Source organism: Lycium ferocissimum, chromosome 11, assembly GCF_029784015.1.
Source record: "Lycium ferocissimum isolate CSIRO_LF1 chromosome 11, AGI_CSIRO_Lferr_CH_V1, whole genome shotgun sequence".
Classification (NCBI taxonomy): Eukaryota; Viridiplantae; Streptophyta; class Magnoliopsida; order Solanales; family Solanaceae; genus Lycium; species Lycium ferocissimum.
The window spans coordinates 26,356,223-26,382,000 of record NC_081352.1 but is presented as its reverse complement, the minus strand read 5'-3'; the positions used below and the strand labels follow the sequence as shown (position 1 = coordinate 26,382,000).

The following is a 25,778-nucleotide window of genomic DNA, read 5'->3' as shown; positions in this document are numbered from 1 at the left end:
CTAATAACATGAGAATTTTTATGAAGAAATTGCATGGTTTCCCCCTTCAAATAGGCCGTTCTTTCATTTTTGCCCTTCAAATGAGCTATTATTTATTTTTTGCCCTTCAAAATTGAACTTATACCCAACGGGATATAAGTTATTTAAAGCGCGGGGCATAATTTGTGGGATATTAGGAAGCAAAAATATAAATTTACGTCTCGCAAAAAAAATAAGCTTTCCATTGTAATTTATGCGACACACTTTCCATTTTAGTTTGTCCCAAAAAAATAACTCACGATCCAAACCGCTGAGTCGTGACGAGTGTCTGACATCTAGCGATCAAACACCCCTATATTCATATCTGAATCTTACTGGACATCTAGGGCCCATACATAACTTAAACTGATCTCATAAATAGGCGACATCATGAACACTGAGCAATCTGTATATACATAAACATGTGGAAAGAACAGTGCAAGCCAGCTAGGCTACTACATATACTGTACACAAAAGAATAGAAGCCGACAAGGCTACATCATCCAACTAATACATACAACTGTCTACAGACCTCTACTAGCATAAAGCTGTAGAAAGAACGGGACAGGGCCTCGTCACACCTATCTTTATACATCTCAAAAGGCTAGCATACCAAAATAGACTGCAATTCCGGATCAATGGAGCGCACCGACCACCGTCTTCGGAAGTCCTCGAGCCGGACCAATTACATTCTGCTACCCGTGCCGCGGCATGAACGCGCCCCCCGAGAACGGGGAGTCGTGACGGATAATGTACTGAGTATGTAAGGCATAAGAACAACATATATATATATATATATATATATACATGAATCATGAATAAGAGCTAAACTCATAAGCTGAAATGACTATCCGCATGTACTTGTATGAACTTGTATCTGTCTGTATCTGCATAAATTTGTGTAATTGATAATGCCATCGTGGGCACATAATGTGCATGCTCATGCCTATCAATGAAGGTCATACATCTATATATGTGTGCGTATATAACGCCTGATATATGTGCGTATATAACGCCTGTCTCTTTTCTCATATCATATCGGCCCTCTCGCGGCCATCATCATATACATTGCTGCGGTACTTGCAGCTTTATTCTCATATCATCATCATAGTGGTAATGCGTATATAACGCCTATATCTCTTCTCATACTTTACATATATTTAATATTCGCGTATATAACGCCTTCTGGTCACGGGTCAATGTACATAAATATATAATGAATGTAATGAATGATTAAACTGTATGCATAGAACTGGCTACATAAGATTGGACTCATGAATAGAAGGATCACTCATAAACTATATACATGAACATCAAAGACTGAAGGATTTCTAATGGTTCTAAGAGTAGAGTAATATGGGAGCTCACTTACTCGCTTGTTGACTCATATCATAGGACCATGCCAAAAGAAAGAAAGGATAGCCTTAACATACCTTGAAGTATACCCAATCGTCCAACTTCTACCTCTCAAACTTGCAAGTTTACAATTAAGATAACATAAACCTTCATTAGACTATTTACTTCACTTACTAACCTCCTTTAGATGCATATAGAGCTTAACGATTTGTAGACATTATTTTCCTTGTAAGCTCAACAACTCTTCAACTTCACAATTGATCCAACATTAACCACAATAGCAAAGACAACACTTATATATAAATATATATATATTCAAATTTATCCCCAATCATCTCTTAAAATAACCTCAAATCACTACCTTGCCCTTCATCAACTTACCACTCCCACAAATACCCTCTCTTTACTTAAAATCACTAAAACTCTTGATAATCAACTTAAATATAAGGGTAGAAATCATTTACATACCTTGAGGGGTCTAAGATTCCAAGAATTACTTCAACTTCAACTTCAACTTCTTAAGCTTCACAACCTTGAAAAAACCCTAGAAGCAACCTTCTTCTTCACAAGCACAGGTTCACGGGCTCGGATCTTACCAAATCTCCACTAATACAACAACAACAACAACAACAACCCAGTGAAATCCCACAACGTGAGGTCTGGGGAGGGTAGAGTGTACGCAGACCTGACTCCTACCAAGATAGGAAATATGGGGAGTGAAATAATTAGGGTTTTTCTGATTTGGAAAGGAGGAAAATGAGAAATAAGGTCGTAGCTCCTATATTTATACTTGGAATTAAAAAGGCTATAGCGGTCCGGTTCGACGAGGGGGTCGACGACCCGTCGACTTGCTCTTGCAGATGGAAGGCTGCGGGACCCTGTTGACGCCGCACATCGACGGTCCGTCGAACATGTCGACGACCCGTCGACGATGACTGGTGTCTGCAGATTTTCTTAGTCAGATCGCATTGATTCGATTCGCTCAACTTCTAACCCTGTAAATTCACGAGGTAGGACACTTTCTACCTCCAAACTCGGGCTCGGGTCTCTATTCCAAAGGCATACCCGACTAGAAAACCATAGGTTCTACCACTACGAAAACGAGGGGTGTAACAATAACACATTTCTATATTTAGAAATAATCTAACTTTATGAGATGATCGATCACATAAATACATAAGAATTTTTTTGGACTACAAATTATAAAAGTAAACGGGGTGCAGGATTGCCCTTAGGCGGGGTGGTCTTTAATTTTTGTCCCTCAAATTGGTGGTCTTTAATTTTTGTCCTCTGCCTTTAAGGTAGAATTTTGCAAAATTCTGTCTTAAGGCAGAATTTGCAAAATTGCAAAGGCAGAGGGCAAAAATTAAAGACCACCAATTTGAGGGGCAAAACTTAAAGACCACCAATTTGAAGGGCAAAAATTAAAGACCACCCCAAATGAATAGAGGTGTCAAAATGGGGCCTTATCCCAACCCAATGAAACCTAAAGGGCCAAAGAATTAAATGGGCTAGGACGAACTGGCCCTATGAATTGAAGGGCCTGTAAAATGCCAGCCCAACCCAGCCCTAAGCGGGTCTCGGGCTAGGACGGGCTAGCCCTTTAAGTTTTTTCGTCTTCCGAAATAACATTTTCTAAGTGATTTTTCGTACAATTTGAACATGAAACTTTTGCAATATGAAATAAAATCTTCTACCATCCATTCTTGCACAAATCCATATCATAGAAGAAAAAATTCAAGAGAACAAATATAAATTATTACTTTTAATCACTAATTCAGATCACGTTCAAAAGAAATTAACCATAATATAAATTCTACGACTAAAAAGTATTACTCCAGTTTCTAATTACTACTTAGTAGTAACTACATTCTTTTTTCTCATTACTTTTTATCTTTTTATTTAATTTACTTATATTTTTCTAAAAATTAGTTAATTTATTATTCTTTTCTGGCCTCAAGGGCTGGTCTCAGCCCAACCCTTGAGGCCGGTGGGCTAAGGGAGGCCGGGCTTTTGAGCCTCACTTTTATGTGGGCTAAAAAAATCTTAGCCTAACCCTACTTCATTTTTTGAGCGGATTGCCCTTCTTTTGGGGTGGTCTTTAAATTTTGCCCTCATATTTGTGGTCTTTAAATTACCCTCATATTCTTAAGTCTTTAATTTTTGCCCTTCGCATTGCAACTCGAGCGTTCACGCGAGTAAATCATGAGGTTCGAGTTTGAACCCCCGCTCAAGCATAATTAAAAAAAAATTGCAAGGCAAGGTTTGGGTCGCGTGTATGCCGGACCCGGCATACTCATGCCTTATGGGCAGACTTGGCATAAGTATGCCGGGTCCGGCATAACTTTGGTAATTCCTTCACAAGTGTATGCCGGTGGGGGCATAGCGAAATTTAAACTCTGCCTTGTGAATTTTTTTTTTTTAAATTTTGACTGTGTGGGAGTTCGAACCTGGAACCCATGGGTTTTAGCCGAAGGGCAAAATTTAAAGACCGCAAATATGAGGGGCAAAAATTAAAGACCACCCTAAAAGAAGGGCAATCCGCGCAAAAAAATGTATTGACAGGTTTGCGAATAAAGGACAATCTGCGCAAAAAACAAGAAAGTAAACATCGGACCTAATTAAGAAGGAGCATTTGTTCTGAGTAGGGGTGGGCGTTCGGTTTTTCGCTTCGGTTTTATCAAATTTTGGTTTGGCTATTTCGGGTTCGATTTTTTGAAGGTGGACACCGAACACCGAACCGAACTAGTTCGGTTCGGTTCTTTCGGTTTTGGTTTTTTAAAGTTCCGTTCGGTTTCGGTTTTTTTGATATAATATTAGAAGCGATTCCATTGACACTAATTCATATTCTCAAAAGCAATAAAACATAAAACTGATAAATTGAAATCAAAATCAAACAAACAGGATACAAACGAAGAAAATTATAATCATGATATAGGATTAGTAGGTGTTATATACATACCGTAAGAATAATTAAGAAAACACATAAAGGACATAGAATAATTAAGAAAACACATAAAGGACATACATTAATCCTACAGACACATCCTAGTTACCTTTCTTTGTTAAGGATATTTGATTTTCTCAATTGAAGCGGAAAATTAGGGATACAAATGCAAAAGAGGACTTATTACAATTGGGTTTTTTTTGCTTTAAACTTAATGGGCCTGAACTATTTTAATTTTTTTTGGGTAATGTATTAAATTTCGGTGCGCTTTCGGTTTTTCAGTTCGGCTATTTCGGTTTCGGTTTCGGTTTTTTTACGGTGGACACCAAACACCGAACCAAACTAGTTCGGTTCGATTCGATTTATTGAAATTTCGGTTCGGTTCGGTTCGGTTCGATTTTTTGGTTTTCGGTATTTATGCCCGGCCCTAGTTGTGAGGGGCAAATTTTTTAGACAAAATCGAGGGCAAACGTAAGGTAAAAAATACCAAGTAAGGGCAAATTGGGGCTTTGCAACGGATCCGATCCGACCCGACCCGACCAATTACCGGCAGTTGCAAGACGCAATGTGAAGTCAAAGTACCAAAAAGAAAACCACCGAATCGATCAAAGTTCTTCAAACTTGCAAGTTTCACCCATAAAATCGAATCGAAAAGCAGTATGATCCCTAACGGAGTTGAAGATGAAGATAAATTCCTATCAGCTGGAATCGCCGGTCTTCAACAGAACGCTTTTTACATGCATCGCGCTCTTGTATTTTCACTAAACCCCCTAATTTTTCCATATATTTACGTTTTTGGTTTTCAGTAACCTAATTTTGAGCTTTTTCCATAAATTGTAGGACCTAATTTGAGTTTTTTTTCACTGATCTGATCTTAATTATTGCTCACTTGATCAATTGAAACTTAATTTCAAAATTTTGGTTATTAGTATAGCTCCTTAACATTATCAGTATTAGAAGTGTGTTGTTGTTTGTTTGTATTTTTTTTTTTTTGAAAATTACTTTAAATGCACATTGCTGATATGCTGCAAAATGTTGAATTTCAGTATTTGAGTTTTTTGCATGGCTAATATATATATATATATATATATTTTTTTTTTTTTCCCACCGATTTGATCTTAATTATTGCTCACTTGATAAATTGAAACTTAATTTTCAAAATTTTATTTATAATTATAGCTCCTTAACCTCAGTATTAGAAGTCTGGTATTTTCACAAAACCTCCTAATTATTCCATATATTTATGTTTTTGGTTTGCAGTAACCTAATTTTGAGTTTTTTGCATGAAATTAACACCTAAATTCATTTATAAGTAAATTTCAGCATTTGATCTGAAGCTCTTTAACCTCAGTAGAACATTGTTATTGTTATTTTATTCTGTTATTTGTAAATTTCTAAATTTGTTATAATCTGAAAGATGCGTTCAAATACTCAGCAAGGTTACTGAGCTTATCTCAATTATTGCTCACTTGATAACTGAAACTTAATTTTCAAAATTTTATTTATAATTATAGCTCCTTAGCCTCAGTATTAGAATTCTGTTGTTGTTTGTTTGTATGTTTGCTCTTTTTAATGACAAATTTCTAGCTGCTGGAATCACCGGCCTTCAACCGAACACTTTTTACATGCTTTGCGCTCTTGTATTTTCACAAAACCCCCTAAGTTTTCATACATTTATAATTTTTGGTTTCAAGGCACCCAAATTTTGAGCGTTTTGCACGAATTGTAGGACCTAATTTGAGTTTTTTTGCATGAATTGTAGCACCTAAATTCCTTTATATATATATATATATATATTTTAGGTTTCCAGAGACCTAATTTGAGTTTTTGCTATGTTAATGAATTGTAGGACTCGAATAATCTGAAAGATGCACTGAAATACTCAGCTCAGATGTTGTCGGAGCTCCGAACTTCAAGGCTTTCGCCTCACAAATACTACGAGCTATGTATGTATTTTTTTCACTGATCTGCTCTTAATTATTGCTCACTTGATAAATTTGAAACTTAATTTCATAACTTTATTTATAATTATAGCTCCTTAACCGCAGTATTAGAATTATACTATTGTTTGTTTGTATTGCTTTTTCCTTTAAATTACTTCAAATGCACATTGCTGAAATGCTGATTTTTTTTATATATAATTATAGCTCCTTAACCTCAGTATTAGAGTTATGTTGCTGTTTGTTTGTAAGTTTGCTTTTTTAATAACTTTAAAATGCACATTGCTTATATGCTGAAAATTTTAAATTTCAGCACAAATACTACGAGCTGTGTATGTACTTTTCACTGATCTGATCTTATTTTTGCTCACATGACTAAACAACAACAACAATAACAACACACCCAGTGCAATCCCACAAGTTATGCAGACCTTACCTCTACCTTGGGAAGGTAGAGAGGCTGTTTGCGGGAGACCCTTGGCTCATAGAAAGACGAAAAAGGCATTAGCAACAAGCATAAACAATAGTAAGATAATAAGATAACCGCGGCTAAAGAAATATCAGATAGTAATAAAAATCTAAAAATAAGAAAATACAAGAATAATGCTAAAATTCCGGTAACGGAAATGAAAAGCACCAGATTACCCACTACCCTTCTATCCTAATTCTCGACCTCAACACCTTCCTATCAAGGGTCATGTAGTTGCACCGTGTCCTGCCTAATCACCTCACCCCAATAATCCTTCGGCCTACCTCTACCTCTACCTCTCCTCAAGCACACAATGGCCAACCTCTCGCACCTCCTTACCGGGGCATCTGCATCCCTCTTCCTCACATGCCCGAACCATCTCATTCTCACTTCCCGCATCTTATCATCTACGGGGCCCACTCCTACCTTGTCCCGGATATCTACATTCCTAATCTTATCGCTTTTGGTGTGCCCACACATCCATCTCGGCATCTGCATCTACTGCTACTATCATCTTTTGAACATGGGAGTTATTGACTAGCCAACACTCCGCCCCATATAGCATAGTCGGTCTAACCACCACCCCGTAGAACTGGCCTTTAAGTCTTGGCGGCATATTCTTATCACACAGAACACTGGATGCGAGCCTCCATTTCATCCACCCCGTCTCAATACGATGTGTGACATTCTCGTCAATCTCCCCGTTACTTTGTAGCCAGGTACTTGAAACTTCCTTTCTGGGGGATGACCTGAGAGTCAAGTCTTACGTCCACATCCACTTCAAGAGTCACGTCACTGAACTTACACTCCAAGTATTCAGTTTTAGTCTGGCTCAACTTGAAACCTTCCGACTTCAGGATTTGTCTCCAAACCTCCAGCCTCGCGTCTCATCAATCAGTACTATGTCATCCGCAAATAATATGCACCAAGGCACCTCCCCTTGAATATTTCGCGTCAGCACGTCCATCGCCAAAGTGCTCACATGACTAGTTGAAACTTAATTTTAACATTTTAGTTCTAGCTCCTTAACCTCAGTTTTAGAACTGTGTTGTCAATTAAATTGAAACTTAATTTCAAAATTTTACCTCTGTATTAGAACTGTGTATATTGTTTATTTGCATGTTTGCCTTTTGAAATAATCTTAGATGCACATTGCTGATATGCTGAAAATTTTGAATTTCAGTATTATCCTTCATTTTAATTTTAGTTCTTGATAAATCACATTTAATCTTTAATCAATTGAAATGTGTATTTTTTTATCTCTTTGTATAAGAGCTTTTATATTTAGACTACTTTTAAAATTACATTACCCTCAAATATAGAATAATAATATAAATTTAACATAACACATAGGTAAATAAGCGGTGGAACAGTTGATATTTATGGTAAATTTCTGAAAATTCACAAGTAAAGGGATCAAAAGTGCACGTCTCAATTAATTGAAGGTTAGATGTGCTTAGTTAGATATCAAAAATCAAAATTAAAAGTTATTTGAAGCTCCTTAACCTCAGTAGAACAGTGTTGTTGTTATTTTATTTTGTTACTTGTAAATTTTAGTTTCTCTTAAATTTTAAAATGTGTATTGCTTTGTTAGATATGCGAGCATTTGATGAATTGAGAAAGCTAGAAATTTTCTTCAAGGAGGAGACGAATCGGGGTTGCTCAATTGTGGAGTTGTATGAACTCGTGCAGCACGCTGGCAACATTTTGCCTAGACTGTAAGTTGTAGTGATGATCCGACTGCATCTTCCTGTTTATCTCCATTTTCTGAAAGCTGTACCTTCAAGTTCTTCAGCAAGTAATTTGATGTTTTCGGATTGGCTTAAAGATTTGCAGTGTGTAGGTATTTCATATGTTTCCAAAGAGGGGTACTTTGGGCTTAGATTATCAGGAATAAAGGTTTTGTAGGATAGTAATCAGAATAAAGACTCAAATAGATCATAGAGAAAACCTATCAATGATGGCCGAACAGTTCGGAAGAGTAAATAATGTACTTAATGTGTTAGATGATTAGGAACACCCAAAAAAACACAGGCCAAACAGTAGAGAAGATCCGATAACGGGTATAGTGAAAAAAGTCTTTAGCTCACACCTATTTTTGATGGAGAATCCGCAAATTTAGGTAGAAAGAACAACTAGTGTCACAGAGATGACTTTTGTTGAACTTTTTTTTTTTGCATGAAGTGAAGTATTTGGGACCTTTTGCATTTGTTCTTTGCTGAATTGCTCTTAAGTTGTTATGCTAATCTTACTGTTGTTCTTCGCTGAACTGATTACAGACATCTCCTCTCAACCTTTGTTTAGCCTTCGTTGGATGTACCTTTACGAATCACATGAATGCAAGTTTTGCTGCTTTAGCAGTTTGGTTACTAGAAATCAAGCTAGAGCTTGCATTATTGTTTATTGAAACTGGAATATATCTAATAAGTTATTTATATTTTTCTGGAAATTGCTGTCATTTTGGGTAGTTAAAAGGAATTATATACTTGGAGAACTGGTTATTGCCGTAGCAAACAGGAAAGGGTAAGTGGAAATTATGCTAATTTTGACTAGTTTATGGTGGGTAGGTGGAGAGGTCAGGAAGCTAGTGTGATAATTTAAGACATGTAGATGTTTGGGATGCTGAGATACTAAATTTCGATACTAAGTGTCCACTGCTATATAAGTTGCTACTTTTATTCCAGATCATGATAAAAGTATGGAACAGTGGAGTGGTAATAATCACGCATCATTTCGTTGTTTTCTTTGTTCTTTAGTTGCATAAACTTTTTTTGTTCTTTAGTTGTTTAACCTATGTCAAAGAGATGTTCATTTTATTATTTGGTTGCTTTAAGCTTGTCTTAGGTTTGTTCTTTATTATTACTCATCAGGACGTCTAAAGTTCATACCCTGCTTTTTATTCCCCAGGTATCTACTTTGCACAGTGGGGTCTGTGTATATCAAATCCAAGGAGGCTCCCGCAAAGGATATCCTTAAAGATCTGGTTGAAATGTGCCGTGGTATACAGCATCCTTTACGTGGACTCTTTCTGAGGAGTTACCTCTCCCAAGTCAGCAAGGATAAATTGCCTGATATAGGTTCTGAGTATGAAGGGTAAGGGTGTATCTCAGCTCCATGGTGTTTTGCCATCAATTTTGTTATAAGAATTATGTGTCAGTCTCCAAGTTTGATGAGTTTCCTTTACAATGTTCTAGCTGCTAGATGTAAGTGCTTAGGAGAGAAAAAACAACGATGAATTGTCAACCTGAATGCACGAACCACTGACATGATTCAAACTGATTACCAAGACCAACAGTATATCCATATGCTATTTTAATTTTTAAATAAAATGCTCGACTAGTAGATTATGCTGTTCATATAATCTGCTCTATGGTTGTCTGACTGCCGAATTGATTAATTGAGGTTTCCTCAACTACGTAAACATCGTATGATCTTAACACAGGAAAGAAAATATAAAAAAAAAGAAAAGAAAAAGGGACTATGTTACCTTCATTTTAAGCTTCTTTTATATGTAATTTCACCTGTAATATTAACATTATTGTTGGATGCACTAATGTCTTGTTCCCTTCCACAGTGATGCTGACACCGTTGTGGATGCTGTAGAGTTCGTTCTCCAAAATTTCACGGAAATGAACAAACTGTGGGTCAGAATGCAACATCAGGTTGGTTGAAACATCTGTGGATGCTATAACATGCTCTCATGTCTTGACATGCATAGTACCACAATGCTTGCATGTCATGAAGGTAAATGTAAATCATGAGGGCATAATTTGTGGTCATGCAGGTGTTTTAATGCTTGTGAATGATTCATACTCTTTGCTGATCATGAGTTGAGGCTAGCATCGGGCTTTCTCATCTGCAGGGACCTGCTCGGGAAAAGGAGAAACGCGAAAAAGAAAGGAGCGAGCTTCGTGATCTTGTATGAGCTGTTACTTCATCATGTTTACTGGCACCCAAACAAGCAGTGGAAGTTTACACTCATGCGGGGATATTCCTTTTTTGCTTTTTGCTTTTGGTAGGTCGGAAAGAACCTGCATGTTCTCAGTCAAATTGAGGGTATCGACCTTGAGATGTACAAAGAGACGGTGCTTCCAAGAGTTTTAGAGCAGGTGATTTGTCTAGGAATTTAGTGTCCTGATAACTTTTGCAGTTTGTTTAAGCCAAATATAAACCTTTTTTTTTTTGTCTCAAAATGTGTACCTCTGTTTGTGTTTAGGTTGTCAACTGTAAAGATGAGATTGCTCAGGGCTATTTGATGGATTGCATAATTCAAGTCTTCCCTGATGAATATCACTTACAAACTCTTGAAACATTATTGGGTGCTTGTCCCCAGCTTCAGGTGTGTATTGTTGGTTTGTAAAACAAGCTTCTAGTTAAACAAAACAGTTAAGTGTAGAAGGAAAAATGTCATGCCTGGTAGGATGCCAGGAGTTTGAGATTGGTTTACTATCTGCAACAGTGTAATATGTAACACGGGCTTCCTCAGAAGAAAGGTTTGGTTTGATGATTTACAAAGAGTGTAGTTTGTTTACGGCGTTGGATGTTGGTTGACAACTTACCCTATCAGGCATACTTAAGTTCGTCTTAAAAAATGGTATACCGAAGTTCAGTATCTTTATTATTGGTCTTCCATAGGATCTTAGACAAATGCCAGTGACAGTTCTAGATAACTTCCAATTAATGCTTAACTTCAATTAGAATTCAAACTTCCAAGCACTATTTTCCATGTCATTTGCTTCTTCAGCCATCTGTTGATATCAAAATGGTGCTTGCTCGGCTTATGGAAAGGCTCTCAAACTATGCTGCTTTAAGTACAGATGTAAGTAACACATTATAATTTTTCTGCAATCAGATTCTGTATATGCAGATTCTAAATCATTTTTAACTGCAGGTATTACCTGAGTTTTTCCAAGTGGAAGCTTTTGCAAAACTAAATAGTGCCATAGGGAAGGTAAATGAGATTACTACCCTCAAGTAAAATGCACTTCTTGCTTATGAAGGTGTCAGATGTTCTAAAAGATAACTCTCCCAGGCCTGCATTTTCTACCTCCAGGTGGAGATTAAGTGGAACTCGGAGAACTTTATAAAACTCTTAACCAACTCTCTGACTAATTAAAAAATTAGTAAGATGAAAAATAGAAATTGACCAAAGATCTGTGGATATCAGTGGAAAGTTAAGTCATGGAGACTGTGCCTTTGTCGCAACTATAGAGTGGTACTATTCTGATTTATGCATGCACAATGCCACAGATGATAGGAGAGCGTGGAGGTTGAGGATTAGGGTAGACGGTTAGTAGGTAGTGGTAGAGCAAGGTTTCAGTCTGGAGCACCTATGCGTTCCCTTTACCAGTAGTAGTAGTATTATGCTAGCATTATCCTATTCTTCTATTCTTTTGATACTGGTGTGTCATTTGCTTTGGTTATTTTTACTGTCAGTACTTTTTTCTTTCTTCAGCATTTTCATTATAACTAGCGTCTCTTGCATTTCTTTCAAACCTGTTCTGAAAAATGATTTCTTGAGCCGAGGGTCTATCGGAAACAGCCTCTCTACCTCAAAAAGGTAGGGGTAAGGTCTGCCGTCTGTGTACACCACACACTCCCCAGCCCCCACATGTGGGATTATACTAGGTATGTTGTTGTTGTTGTTGTTTTAGTGCCACGGATGGTTATGATTTTCTTCCAACTTTTGCCTCCCCAAACTTATCCTCTTTTGACTTTTTTTTTTTTTTTTTTTTTTTTTTCTGACTTGATAAGTATACGTACATTTTTAACCTTCCCAATATCAATGGTGTCCTCTGACTTTTCAAGTAGTTCAGATATGATGCCCATCACTGTCTTGGTGCAGGTGATAGAAGCCCAAGAAGACATGCCAATAGCTGGAGTTGTGACTCTATTTTCATCTCTTTTAACTTTTACTCTTCATGTCCACCCTGATCGCCTTGATTATGTAGATCAGATTTTGGTAGGTCAACTCTTTTCTTTTCCTTTTTCTTTATCAGCATTTAATGCTTTTCAGATATGATTTTTATGCCAATAAAAAATAAGGTTGATTAAAAGCTGCATGTATTTAAATAACTTTTTGGCCTGCCTTGTGCATATGGTACCGATAATGTGCTAATGATTACTCTATTCGTCGCGTCAGGGTGCATGTGTTAAGAAACTTTCTGGTAAAGGAAAGCTCAAAGACAGTAAAGCAACAAAACAGATCGTGGCCCTTCTAAGTGCTCCACTGGAGAAGTATAAGGATATTGATACTGCATTAAAGCTGTCAAATTATCCTCATGTTATGGAGTACCTTGATGACGCAACTAGCAAAGAGATGGCTAATGTTTTAGTTCAGACTATTTTAAAAAATAAGACTTGCATCTCATCAGCTGAAAAGGTTAGGTTCCTTTTGATTCTTGTTCTTAAATTTTGTTTGTAATAAAATAACCTTTCTATTACCTGAAATTATTCATCTGTCAGGTAGAGGCTCTTTTTGAATTAATGAAAGGACTTATCAGAGATTTGGATGAGAATCTTGATGATGAGGTGATCAGAGACTTCTCTGCTTATGTTATTAGTTTCCTCATATCTTTCGACCTTCTTTCCAATGTGTTCTTAGTGGCTCGTTTTCTGAAAATTTGCTTGCTAAAATCATTACATCTAAGTTTCTTCATCCTTCCATTTTCAGCTTGACGAAGAAGATTTCAAGGAAGAGCAGAACTCTGTAGCCCGGCTTATTCAAATGCTTCACAATGACGACCCTGAAGAGATGCTGAAGGTAACGAGTGATACCTCTTTCCAGATTCTTTGCATATTCCTTTGATGGATAGCCTCTCTACTTCTTATTGCTGGAAATATATCTTGTATCTGTTCTACTTATATTTTGGGGTTGAATTTGGTCAAGTGTGTTAAGTCAAATTTTGTCACATTTTTTGTGGAGCATGTACTCAATTCATTTTCCCTTTGGTCAATTACCTTAAACAACTATTATATGATTAATGAGACAGCACCACAAAGATACCTAGAATTTTCTTGTTTTGATTAGTACTATGGAGATGCGTAAGATTTTTGTTGTTCTGATAAGTAAGTTCAATAGAACAATTATAAGACCATCCATGTTAAATGCAAGTGACCGGCAATGTTATATGTAGTGAATTTTTGGCCATTAAAGTTAAACACATCCACAAGATATGTGGCGCAGAGATGCAAATGCTAATATGGGTGTGTGCTCATGAAAGATTAAACTAGAGTAAAAATAACAATATTCGCCAGAAGGTGCAAGTATCCTCAATGATAGAAGGTTGCTTGAGATGGTTTTTTCATGTACCTCTTTGACCTCTGGATGCGCCGGTTTGTTGGTGTGAAACCATGGTACATGAAGGTGTTAAAAGGGGGTGAGATAAACCTAAAATCACATGAAAGTTGTCTTGAAAGACCTACAATTTCATGGAGTCCATGCAAACATAGGGAAAGATGGTGCACAATGGAAGAAAAAGATCTATATAAATAATACCAATTAGTTTGGAATATGTTCTATTCATGTTAGCCCATTTACATCAGGTCTTATGCTTTCTAGGTGATTTTTTCGCCCTATTCAGCTTTTTTGCCCAGTTGGAATTCCATGTTTTGTCCTTGCTCTTTGTTGTTAACAAGCGAAATATGATAAAAGTATTGAGATGATACCAGTTAACCTATGAAGCAGTAGCTTTAGAGATGGATATGACACGATTGACTTGCCACTATGGAATAAAAATTCTAAATCAGGTTAGATCAGATAAGCATTACCATTTAAATTTAATTCAAATATTGAATAAAAATTCACATTAAATCAAGATGAAATTTTATTCATCTAGCAAGTAGCAGTGTGTGATGTTCTTATTTTTCTTTTATATGTTTGTTAGTGCAAAATAGTGCGTCAATCCATTGTTATGTATCTATGCGGCTATAACGTTTATATCTCTGGCTATAGCCTATAGGTGTTGGTTTCTTGCTTTTAAGATTTGATATGGTTTACCAATTCGTTGTTTTGCAGATAATTTGTTCTGTCAAGAAGCATATTCTGACAGGAGGACCAAAGAGGCTTCCCTTTACAGTCCCTCCCCTCATTTTTATTTCTCTTAAGGTTTGAATTCACAACTCAAGGACTACAAGATGGGTGGGGTGTTAAATGCCCCAACCTTTTCTTCTTCGAAAGAAATGAATCAAGTGATCAATATTTGTATATGCATTTTAAGATGATCCTTTTCCAATGCAACTGTGTGTTCAAAGGAGTAAATAACAGAAAAAAGAAATCAACCCCCTCCCCCATTTTTTAAAGAAGAGAGAGGGAGTGAGTTTTCTCTGTCGTACACAACTGACTGTTTTATTTACCTACTGATGTTGTAATTTTCCTTCTTTTCTAGTTGGTAAGGCGACAGCAAAACCAAGATGAAAATGCTCCAGAGGAAGAGGCGTCTTCTATGCCTAAGAAAATTTTCCAGTTTTTAAATCAGGTAAATAGCTGAATGGGGTTGTATGTGTTGCATTGCATTTCAAGCTCTTAAGAGTTAGTACAACCACCATTATGAATTTTTGGTGAAACAGCTTTTCTTCTTGTATCCCTTTCCGTCTCTAGCTTCTCTTCCTTCATTGCAATAATAATCTTGTGATACTTAAGATTGTGCTGAGGAAATACGTCTTATGAATTGCATACCCCTGGTTTCAGATAATTGAGGCTCTCTCAAGTGTTCCAGTACCTGAACTAGCATTAAGGTTGTACTTGGAGTGTGCTGAGGTACATGAATTTATCTTGTTTAAGATTTCTGGAATCAGACCTTATAAAAAGTGTGGGTTTACTGACCTCTAGTTTTGTTGCTCAGGCTGCCAATGACTCTGATCTAGAGCCTGTCGCCTACGAATTTTTCACCCAAGCTTATATACTATACGAAGAAGAAATTTCGGTAGCATTCGCTCATCCGATCTTTACTTTATTATGAACTCTATTTTCTCGAGTTCCTGGCATTTCAATAATCTGCATTCTTGATTGTACATTTCATGCATTGCTGGATTTTTCTAATTCTAGGTGAATGTTTTGATAGGACTCCAAAGCACAGATCACTGCAATACAATTAATAATAGGGACTCTTCAGAGAATGCACATCTTTGGTGTTGAGAACAGGGACACATTAACGCACAAGGCCACAGGGGTAATCATTTTACCACCTTTTTTTTTCCGCGCTGATTTAAGCTTCATCATTCTATGCTTGTAACCGATTCCCCCATCTTTTCTTAATATCATCTAGTACTCCGCAAAACTCCTGAAGAAGCCTGATCAGTGCAAAGCTGTCTACTCTTGTGCACATCTTTTTTGGGTTGATGATCAGGACAGCATCAAGGATGGAGAGAGGTTAGTAATTATGCTATGCATGAGGGATGAAATTCACTTTTATGCTACTCTGATTGTGAGCATTTCTTAACCTGGTTTATACCTGCATGAGATGTTGGTTATGTCATATGTGTTTATGGGTCTTTTCTAAGCCACTCCGATTTTTGCCCCTTTGAGTTCCGCTCCTTGATTTCAAGCATTTTCTATAACTTTCATATCTTACGAGTTACGGGGTTGTTTCTTTTTCATTGATCCAGGGTTTTGCTTTGCTTAAAACGGGCCTTAAGGATTGCAAATGCTGCTCAACAAATGTCAAATGCAACCCGAGGCAGCAGTGGATCAGTCTTGCTCTTTATAGAAATTCTAAACAAGTAAGATAACGCTATGCATCCTTGTTTATTTCCCTTTCTTGGATACAGTCTCTGTTTTGTAGGTCATTGACGATAGATACACTTTTATCATTTCTATGATGTCAGGTATTTATATTTCTTTGAGAAGGGGGTCACACAGATCACTGTTGCATCCATCCAGAGCCTAATCGAGCTAATAACAACTGAAATGCAAAGTGAAAATAAACCAGCCGATCCTGCTGCAGACGCTTTGCTCGCAAGCACTTTGCGCTATATCCAGTTCCAGAAGGATAAAGGTGGTGCAGTTGGTGAGAAATACGAATCCCTCAAGTCTTAATGAGAAAAGACATTTTCTTGCAAGGGGTTTGCATTCTTGACGTTACAGAAGCAGATAACTTTTTTCCCAATACAAGTTAATTTTTTTTTTTTTTTGTTTGCCCGTTAGTCAAGATTCTGCATTTTTTAGCATGCTAGCGGAAGAAGCTGCAAATATCTGTATATACTAACTTTGTCATGATTTTAATTGTTGTAACAATTTTCTCTCATAAAAATCTGTCTGTAAATTTGAGGCTATATTATGAGATCAAACTCGTGCTTACTAATAATTGCTGGACTAAGTTTGTTTTGGAGGTTCATAGTCACATGCCCTAGCTCTTATGTTGTTTCCCAACATGATGGCTGATGACATTTGATTTTCCTTTTATTTCCTCTTCCATTTCTGTTGATGTTTAATGCATCTCCTTGAATCAAAATAGATGTATCAGAGGAACTTGATTTCTGTTACTTCAAAAGGTCCAACATGACCACACTTCAATAGTTAATAGAAAGGTCACTGGAAAGAGTAGTCAGATTTAACTGGTAAATATTTTGACATTTGTATTATAATACTTTAATCCTCCATTTGTTTGGTTAATCGACAATACATTAGTAGGAAGTTGGAGCCTCGGCAATAACATAACACGAAAATAAAGCCAAGAAATGCAATGAAGTTGATCAAACCATAGGCGTTTGGACAATATTTGGTTGTCACTAATTGAGATAAAAAGTATTTGAACCTAAAGACGAAAGAAAGTGAAATTTGTTTGTATTGAGCACAAATTTACTTGGAAAAAACAGGTTGCAGATATGCGTATGAGAACCATTACTCACTTGAAATGATCCTCTAATAAGTTTTTTAATACATTACTAGTATTCAAATTCTGAAGTTTATTATATGCAAATATTGATGGCCAAACTTGGTTTTCCGTATTTTCATATGCTGAAATATTATTTATGGCCAAACAACACAAAATCGAATCATTCAAAATGGTTTTTATTCAAATCAAAGAAGTATGCCGAAAAAAGGTTTACCTAATCAAATAAATTTTTGATGGGATCTGATGCATTGTGAATTATATATATAGTCGGGATCTTAAAGTGGGTAAACACAACTTAACATCGGATGGCAAAAATAAAATAAAAAATTCATTCGGAACATTTTATATTGTTTAGTAAGAAAAGAAAAAAAGAAAAGAAAAAAGAGACCCATTTATTTAACCCAAATTTGCATAGTTAGAAATCTCAATTGTGACACATTTCTCATTTCACAAATTTTGTGCTAGTTTTCTGCACTTATTATATGGTTTTGGGGGGGGGGGGGGGGGGTGTGTGGAGAAGAAATCATGGTTAACAAGTAGCATGAGCTTTTTTCGCTTCTTATAATTGTGTTGTCTAAAGACGAAAGAAAGTTAGTGAAATTTGTTTGTATTGAGCACCGGTTGCAGATACACCATTATTCACTTGAAATGATCCTCAATTCCACTGAAGATACAATAAGTTTTCATAGCATATTTTTGAGTCCAATTGCGAGCCACTGATTCATACTTGTTTCTATCAGTCTTGTACATATGAGCAATTTCTGATACCAATGGATCATCTGGATTTGGATCTGTTAGCAGTGAACATATGGATAGCAAAACCTGCACACACAAATGGATAAACACTTTTTTGAACAATTTAAATCATACAAGTAAAGATTTTTATTGGTATATAAGAAAGAAAAAAAAGTGAATGGGAAAATTGAATTGATGATGACATAGAATTCTGAATTACAACAATAACTAGATTGATGATTAAGAAAGAGAATTATTGACTCATCAATCTAGTTGGTACAAGAATTTCATAAGTCTAATTGATTAGGATTATGTATTTACATGTCAAAAGTTTCTGGTCTACATGCTAACCTTGTAAACTAAACTAGTTATATATAGTGGTGTATCTAGACTAGACACAACAGGTTTGACAGAGCTTATTATGTCCAGTTCAAACTATAGATACGTGTGCATGTGCATAAAACAAAAAGGTAATTATATAAAGAGCAGAACCTACTGACTCTACGTTAAATGTGTCATTAAGTTTGGCACCATGTCACAAAAACTATGAAGAAGTAGATTAGTAATCATTTAGGGAGAGGAAAGGAAAAGCAACATATATTAACAATATATAAGTACCTTGGATATGGTGAGGGCAGGACTCCATTGATCCTTAAGAATGTCCAAACAAATATTTCCATTATTGTTTATATTTGGGTGGAAAACTTTGGTCTTGAAAGCCACCTGCCAATATTATGAATGATATTTATAATCATTTCTATAATGTTTTCCCCACTATTCCTATTTTTTTTTGTGAGTGAGGATGATAAATACTAATTTACATTCATATTTACGTAATACTATTCTTATTAATTTGTTGTAGTTATATGCTAAATTAAGGTGAAAACACTTAATAATTCCATGATTAAAAGATAAAAGTTTATCAAACAAATATATGTTGTGTTTTTAATCATCTGTGTAACATCAAGTATAAATAAATCTTTTTCAAAATGATCATTTATTTGGCTTAAAAAGGAATTTTAACATTTTTAGCCAGCCGACTAAAGAATTAACCCGTTTGACCATAACAGGTTATAGCCATCGTTGGTGTATACTCAATGTATAACAAGTATATAATAAGTGTAAGATAAGCGTATATTAGTGTAAGTAGTCATACTGATTATAGCGATTATACTGATTAAAATTTGTAAAAGATAAAAATTAAAGTTATTATGTTGTTAATTTTGTTGAGATGTTATATCGTGTAATTTTTTTTTTTTTTTTTAAATCTTACCTTGGGGGGTTTGAAAGGGTAATCAGGGGGGAAATGGATGGCCACATGAAAAACACCACCTGCATAAGGGCTGTCATTTGGGCCAATAATGGTTGCTTGCCAATGAAACATATCCTGAGCCACAGGACCTGGAAAAAAAAAAAAAAGAATAATTTAAAGATAGCCAGTGTTTGAAAATTTATGGATAAGTAGTTATTTATTATGCTGAAACATCATATGATAGTGTCGTGAATTTCGAACTTAAACAAGTGAAAAGTTCAGGATACTAGAGTGAATTTTGAAATCCATGACAATGTCATGGATTACGCCAAAGGACCCCTTAGTAAATTCAGCCTCGTTCCCCGTTGCTTTTTCCCACCCAGTTCAAGTATCTGTTTTGAAGTCTGACTAATTTGACTTCACATCGAATAACGCTCTCTATCAAAGACGACTTCGTACCAAGGGTCCAGAACGAAACATTTGATTAAGAATGTAAAAGGATTTACCATTCCATTACAACCTCTGATCCCTTTGGGATGACGGATGATAAGTACATTAAAAAAAACATTTTGGTACCTGCACTACATGAAGTAGGAGGGTCTCTTTGTAACTCCCTTAGTTCCTTGTGAATTCTCCTTGATGCCATTAATCCTACTCACTTCTTGGATTGAAATAATAAGGAATTTGTGTTTTGCCTAAGAGAATAAATTAGAAGTTATAGAGAGAATATCAAGTTGATGAAAGATTTCAAGAAAGGATGCCAATATATATATGCAAGAAAATAAGTAGGAAAAGAGAATAATTTCTTCTTGAGTAATTATTCAGTGGTCACTCATTGGTATAGATTCTGTGACAGAAAGCATTTTGTAAAGAACCATGCACTTCAAAAAGGGACGATAGATGATATTTCAAACTTGTGAAGAAACAAGAAAATATTAAATAAATAAACACTATTCTCCAAGCTTTAGCTTTTCTCAATTTCCCAAAATAAACATTTTCAATTTGAAAAGAATAAAATTAAAACTATGCAGCAATTTCTAGGTCTTTCATTTCTGTGTCATGTAATTTCATCTTACTGTAAAGATTATTCTTAATGTATATGTTCATGGTATTTCCCAGCTCATTAGAATGATATTCTTATCCTAAAAAAGGAGGTTACACATCCATGAATTAGTTTATGGCTGTACCACTCAACTTCAAAATAGTTCTCAACTTCTGAAAAAAGGTTCATCCATACCCTTCGTTATTCTTTAGTATTAATTATGGGTCACTTATAGCTCTATGCCTAACTTTTCAGCCACGTGGCACCCTATTTCTTCAAAATTATTTTACCTCAAATAATTTTTTACTCACTAAAATAACTCAATCCGACCGAATTTTTTTTTTTCAAAAGAAAATAATACGGAATTATTTTTATATTTTTTTTGGAAAAATTATCCGTATTATTTTTTCGAAAAAAAAAAACGGCCTGATTGAGTTATTTTAGTGAGTAAAAAATTATTTGAGGGTAAAATAATTTTGAAGGGCTAGGATGATGCCACGTGGCAACAAGCAGATTAAGGGTATAATTGACCTCATAGTATAACCGTAAGGGTATAATTGGCCCTAAAGTATAACGAAGGGTATGAATGAACTATTTTTCAAAGTTCAAAGGTACTTGGCCTTTTCCGATTAGTTCATTAGTTGGATACTTCAATCTTGTTTTATGGATGGTTTAGACCTAATTTTAACCTAGACATCAGTTTTGCACTACTTAATACTTATGACATAGATGATTCGTTTGGGAAAAAAAGTTGAATTTGCACTTGTATTATGTGAAATTGAGCAACTTTGTTCTCCATCAAACTTGTGGTCTAATATCATCCCCGTTAGGAAACAATCTTGTTTTTGCCTTTTTTCGGTTAGAAGTTGAGGTTAAATCTGACCTTATTGTCACATCCCAAAATACTTTAGATGGATTGGCACCCAAAGAACACTACACGTCAAAGTAATCCATATATCATACTCTTAATCATTTACAAAAGCACTAAAAGAAAATAAGCGCAGTCCAACAACGTTATTAATGATAAAAATGCGAAATAGTCGCCAACCAAATCCATAATCGATTTATGAAAACCAACCAACGCTAAGATAAAAAAGAATTCTAGCCCACATCCCACGAAGACCACGGAGCATCTAATGGAAAGGCTATGAAGTCGAGAGTTCTGTGCATGTAAACCCAAAATAAAAGAAATAACTAGAAATAAACTAGATAAAGTCAAAATGGCCTTCAGCTCCATGAACAACGCGGTGGCTCAACTCAAGAATGTGAATCCACTCACAAAGTCTTCAATTACTGGCTCTCGTTCTCAACGACAAGATTCGTACGGACACGCAGTAAGGAGTGAGTTATACATAAATATAACCCAAGAAGATCCCTCGACCCGCCACTTCAAATACTGAACAAGTGTTAGAAATGCAAACACACAACAAGCACAAAAATATTATACACATGAATATATCATTATATAATAAAGCAACCAAGGTCCAAACCACTATTTATCAAATATATTATATATCTCAACACAATTTACACTACGAACCGTCATAAGTGGTGCTTAAAGAATTAGTCAACACTATTAATCCACTCGCAACATACACAATGTGCCAAATATGTCGTGAAGCATACACAATGCTAAGGGAAACATACACAATGCCCCAATATCATTAAGCATACACACGCGAGGAAGCACACACAATGCCCCAATATAATCAAGAAGCATACACAATGCTAAGCGGAAGCATACACAATGCCCCAATATCATGGCTCACACTATATCACATCACAAAACAATTTATAAAGAGTTTTGGATTATTTGAAAATAAAGTATATGCGGTCGGCACGAAGGACCATCGATTCTCGCTAAGCACACGCTCGCCCCCAACACATTTACGACTGTGCAGACAAAATATATTTTTAAAACGGGTTTTGAAAAGCAAGTACCTAAAACTTAAAGTCTCACTTACCTCAAATTCACAATTCAAGCACACTTCCCAATAAATCAAAACCGCGTTTCCTCGAGTCTCCTGATTGCCTAAAACTACACAAAAATGATTTAGAATGGTCAAACCCTTGTGGTAAACCACTTCTATATTTTTTAGAGGCTTAAACGTTAAAGTCAAATTTTTAAAGGACGAACGCCTTCCGGTCAATGTGTTCAAACCCGATAATACTTATGTTTTCGGAAAGGCCTTCAATGATATATAGAAGTCTAAAATCCGACACTATTTGCCCTTTCAAATCAATGATTTTGGTCAAGAACCCTAGAGCTAAACTTTTCTCAATTCCTCAAAATATCCCCATATTTTCTCTATAAAGATTCACCTACAATTATGTAATAAACTTAAATAAAAAGATTAGAGTCATTACCTTGATGATTTGGGATGAAAGTTCTTATTTTTATCCTCTTTTTCCTTTCTTTTTCTCCTTTTTTTTTTGTCCCATCGGTTTTTCTCCATCGTTGGCACATTTCCTTTTTTTTTCCTTTTTTCCTTGTACAATTAATCCTTCACGTCCGATGGTCTAACTTTTGAAGTCCTTTTTTTTTCCTTTTTTCCTTGGGCTTGGCCCACTAAATTGCTTCTTTTCAATTTTCTTTTTTAATTCTAATTACGAATTTCTTTTTTTTTTAATTCCTTTTAGCTAAAATTACTAAATAAACCCTTATTTAAAAATCGGGTTATTACATTGTTCACCACTTAAAATAACGCTCATCCTCGAACGGATCTAGATCATAATTGCCGCGTCAAATAAACGAGGATATTTATCTCGCATACGTCCCCCCCAAGTAGCCTCTTCGGTTGGGTGATTACGCCATTTCAATTTGACTAAAGCTACTTTCTTCGACCTCAATTGTCGCACTTGACTATCAAGAATAGATATTGGGCCCTCCTCATAAGTCAAATTCTCATCGAGCTCCACATGCTCTGGCTGAATCTTATAGCTATCATCACCAACATATCATCCGCAGCATAGACACGTGAAACAAAGACGAACAAGAAGCATAATCTTTTGGAGGTAAAGCAAGTCTATATGCCACTAACCCAATTCAATCCAAAATCTCATAAGACTAAATGTACCTAGGGCTTAACTTACCCTTCCGGACCAAATCTCATAACTCCTTTCATAAGAAACTTTAAGAAGACTTTTTCACCCTTCATGAACTCCACATCATGAACTTTCTTATCCCATATAGACCCCGTCTCGCCAGCCGTTTTAAGTCGTTCTCGCATCATCGTCACTTTTTCGAAGGCTTGTCGAACCAAATCTGGACTTACTAGTTGTGCTTCGGCTCGAACCATCCGACCGGCGAACGAAACCTGCAACCATATAGATCCTCAAACGGCGCCATCTGTATACTCGATTGGTAGATGTTATTATAAGCAAACTCTGCCAAAGGCAACTGATCGTCCCAATGACCACCAAAATCAACCGCGCAAGCTCTAAGCATGTCCTCCAAAATCTGAATTACTCGCTCGCATCGTCACCGCCAGGATGAAAAGTCCGTACTAACTCGACCCGATGAACCCAACGACTTCTCGAAAAGACTTCCAAAACTCAGCAAGAAATTGTGCACCTCGATAAGATATTATAGTAATGGGCACACCATGAAGTCAAACTATCTCACGGTGGTAAATATTCGCTAACTGCTCTACGGTATGAGTAACCCGAATCGGTATAAAATGAGCGGATTTTGTGAGTCTATCCATAATCACCCAGACTGAGTCATGTTTCTTGAAAGTATTCGGCAAACCAACTACGAAATCCATCGTAATACTTTCCCACTTCCACTCTAGGATAATTAAGTTTTGCATTACTCCACCGGGTTTTTGATGTTCATATTTAACCTGCTGACAATTTAAGAAACTAGCCACATGTTTCAAAATATCAGCCTTCATACCTTTCCGCCAATATAATCCACACAAGTCTGCACATCTTCGTAGCACCCGGGTGGATGGAGTATCGTAAGCTATGAGCCTCTTCAAGAATTAGTTGCTTCACATCACCCACCATAGGAATACACAGTCTACCATGACAACGTAACACTCCTCCGCCATCAATAGAGAATGTTTAGCGCCCCTATTTTGCACTCGATCTCGTAGTCTAGCAAACAGGGATCTTCATATTGGCAAGCCTTGACGTGTCCCACTAAGAACGATTGTGCCACTATATCTGCAGGTAACCTGCCCTCGCACCGTATGATCAATCCGAACCCGCCGTTGGCTAACGCCCGAATATCCTTAGCCTTACGTCGTTCCACCAGCAAATCGGGGCCAAGCCGCCCATAGACTTTCTACTCAACGCATCCGCCACCACATTCGCCTTACCAAGATGATACAAAATAGTAAGATCATAATCTTTAAGTAACTCTAACCACCGTCGCTATCTCAAATTCGCATCTTTTTGCTTCGAATATGTATTGTAAACTCTTGTGATCGCATAGATTTCACACGACTCACCATAAAGATAGTGACGCCGCATCTTGAGTGCAAATACAATCGCGGCCAATTCTAAATCATGAGTCGGATAATTCTTCTCATGTTTCTATTAGTCAAGCCGAGACGCATAAGCTATCACTTTACCATTCCGCATCAAGACACAACCCAACCCGACTCGAGTTGCATCACAATAAATGAAACCACCCTCATCAATAGGTAAGGTCAAAATCGGAGCCGTAGTCAATGCTTTAATTTTCGAAAGCTTTCTCGAACATTCATCCGACCACCGGAATACCACACCTTTCCGAGTTAAACGGTCAACGGAGTGCCTATCTTCGAAAACCCTCCACAAACCTTCGTAATATCCAGCCTAGTCCCACGAAACTACGTATCTCCCGCGGGAGCAAGGTTGAGGCCAATCTCGAATTGCTTTAATTTTTTTGGATCAACTTGAATCCCATCTCGGGACACCACGTGTCCTAAAAAGGAAACAATGCCCAACCAGAACTCACATTTTGAGAACTTGGCATAAAGCTCTCGTTCTTTAAGCGTCTGTAGCACAATTCTCAAGTGTTGTCCATGTTCAGCCTCACTCCAAGAGTAGACCAAAATATCATCAATGAACACAATCACAAAATGGTCTCAGTATGGCTTGAATACCCTGTTAATGAGGTCCATAAATGTCATGGGGTGCATTAGTCAACCCGAAGGACATCACCAAAAATTAAAAGTGCCCATATATCTTGTT

At 36.5% G+C, this 25,778-nt stretch overlaps 2 protein-coding genes across 2 annotated transcripts; one reads left to right on the top strand and one right to left on the bottom strand.

Annotated features, from left to right (window-relative positions):
* Positions 1-4,902: 4,902 nt before the first annotated feature.
* On the top strand, positions 4,903-17,139 carry LOC132038631 (vacuolar protein sorting-associated protein 35A-like). Its single transcript, XM_059429317.1, has 22 exons — positions 4,903-5,073; positions 6,171-6,267; positions 8,325-8,448; positions 9,638-9,823; positions 10,305-10,392; positions 10,593-10,649; positions 10,750-10,839; positions 10,947-11,069; positions 11,475-11,549; positions 11,622-11,681; positions 12,576-12,692; positions 12,873-13,112; positions 13,196-13,261; positions 13,404-13,493; positions 14,748-14,837; positions 15,118-15,207; positions 15,420-15,488; positions 15,574-15,654; positions 15,793-15,900; positions 15,997-16,100; positions 16,337-16,450; positions 16,556-17,139. Exons 1-22 carry the CDS (start codon positions 4,981-4,983, stop codon positions 16,764-16,766), a joined length of 2,373 nt encoding a protein of 790 aa, XP_059285300.1. The 5' UTR covers positions 4,903-4,980; the 3' UTR covers positions 16,767-17,139.
* Positions 17,140-18,204: 1,065 nt separating this feature from the next.
* LOC132038170 (ubiquitin-conjugating enzyme E2 10-like) lies at positions 18,205-20,301 on the bottom strand. Its single transcript, XM_059428886.1, has 4 exons — positions 20,129-20,301; positions 19,574-19,701; positions 18,919-19,023; positions 18,205-18,387 (listed from the first exon to the last, which is right to left on the bottom strand). Exons 1-4 carry the CDS (start codon positions 20,196-20,198, stop codon positions 18,205-18,207), a joined length of 486 nt encoding a protein of 161 aa, XP_059284869.1. The 5' UTR covers positions 20,199-20,301.
* Between the last annotated feature and the right edge of the window lie 5,477 nt (positions 20,302-25,778).

What these genes read in the sequence shown, in the direction of transcription:
- LOC132038631 (XM_059429317.1), top strand. Translation starts at nt 4,981, where the DNA reads ATGATCCCTAACGGAGTTGAAGATGAAGATAAATTCCTATCAGCTGGA. An exon ending in ATAGGTTCTGAGTATGAAGG is followed by an intron (nt 9,824 to 10,304) that starts GTAAGGGTGTAT and finishes TCCCTTCCACAG; the next exon opens with TGATGCTGACACCGTTGTGG. An exon ending in GGAGCGAGCTTCGTGATCTT is followed by an intron (nt 10,650 to 10,749) that starts GTATGAGCTGTT and finishes TGCTTTTGGTAG; the next exon opens with GTCGGAAAGAACCTGCATGT.
- LOC132038170 (XM_059428886.1), bottom strand. Translation starts at nt 20,198, where the DNA reads ATGGCATCAAGGAGAATTCACAAGGAACTAAGGGAGTTACAAAGAGAC. An exon ending in TCCTACTTCATGTAGTGCAG is followed by an intron (nt 19,702 to 20,128) that starts GTACCAAAATGT and finishes TTTTTTTTCCAG; the next exon opens with GTCCTGTGGCTCAGGATATG. An exon ending in CTGCCCTCACCATATCCAAG is followed by an intron (nt 18,388 to 18,918) that starts GTACTTATATAT and finishes TTGTGTGTGCAG; the next exon opens with GTTTTGCTATCCATATGTTC.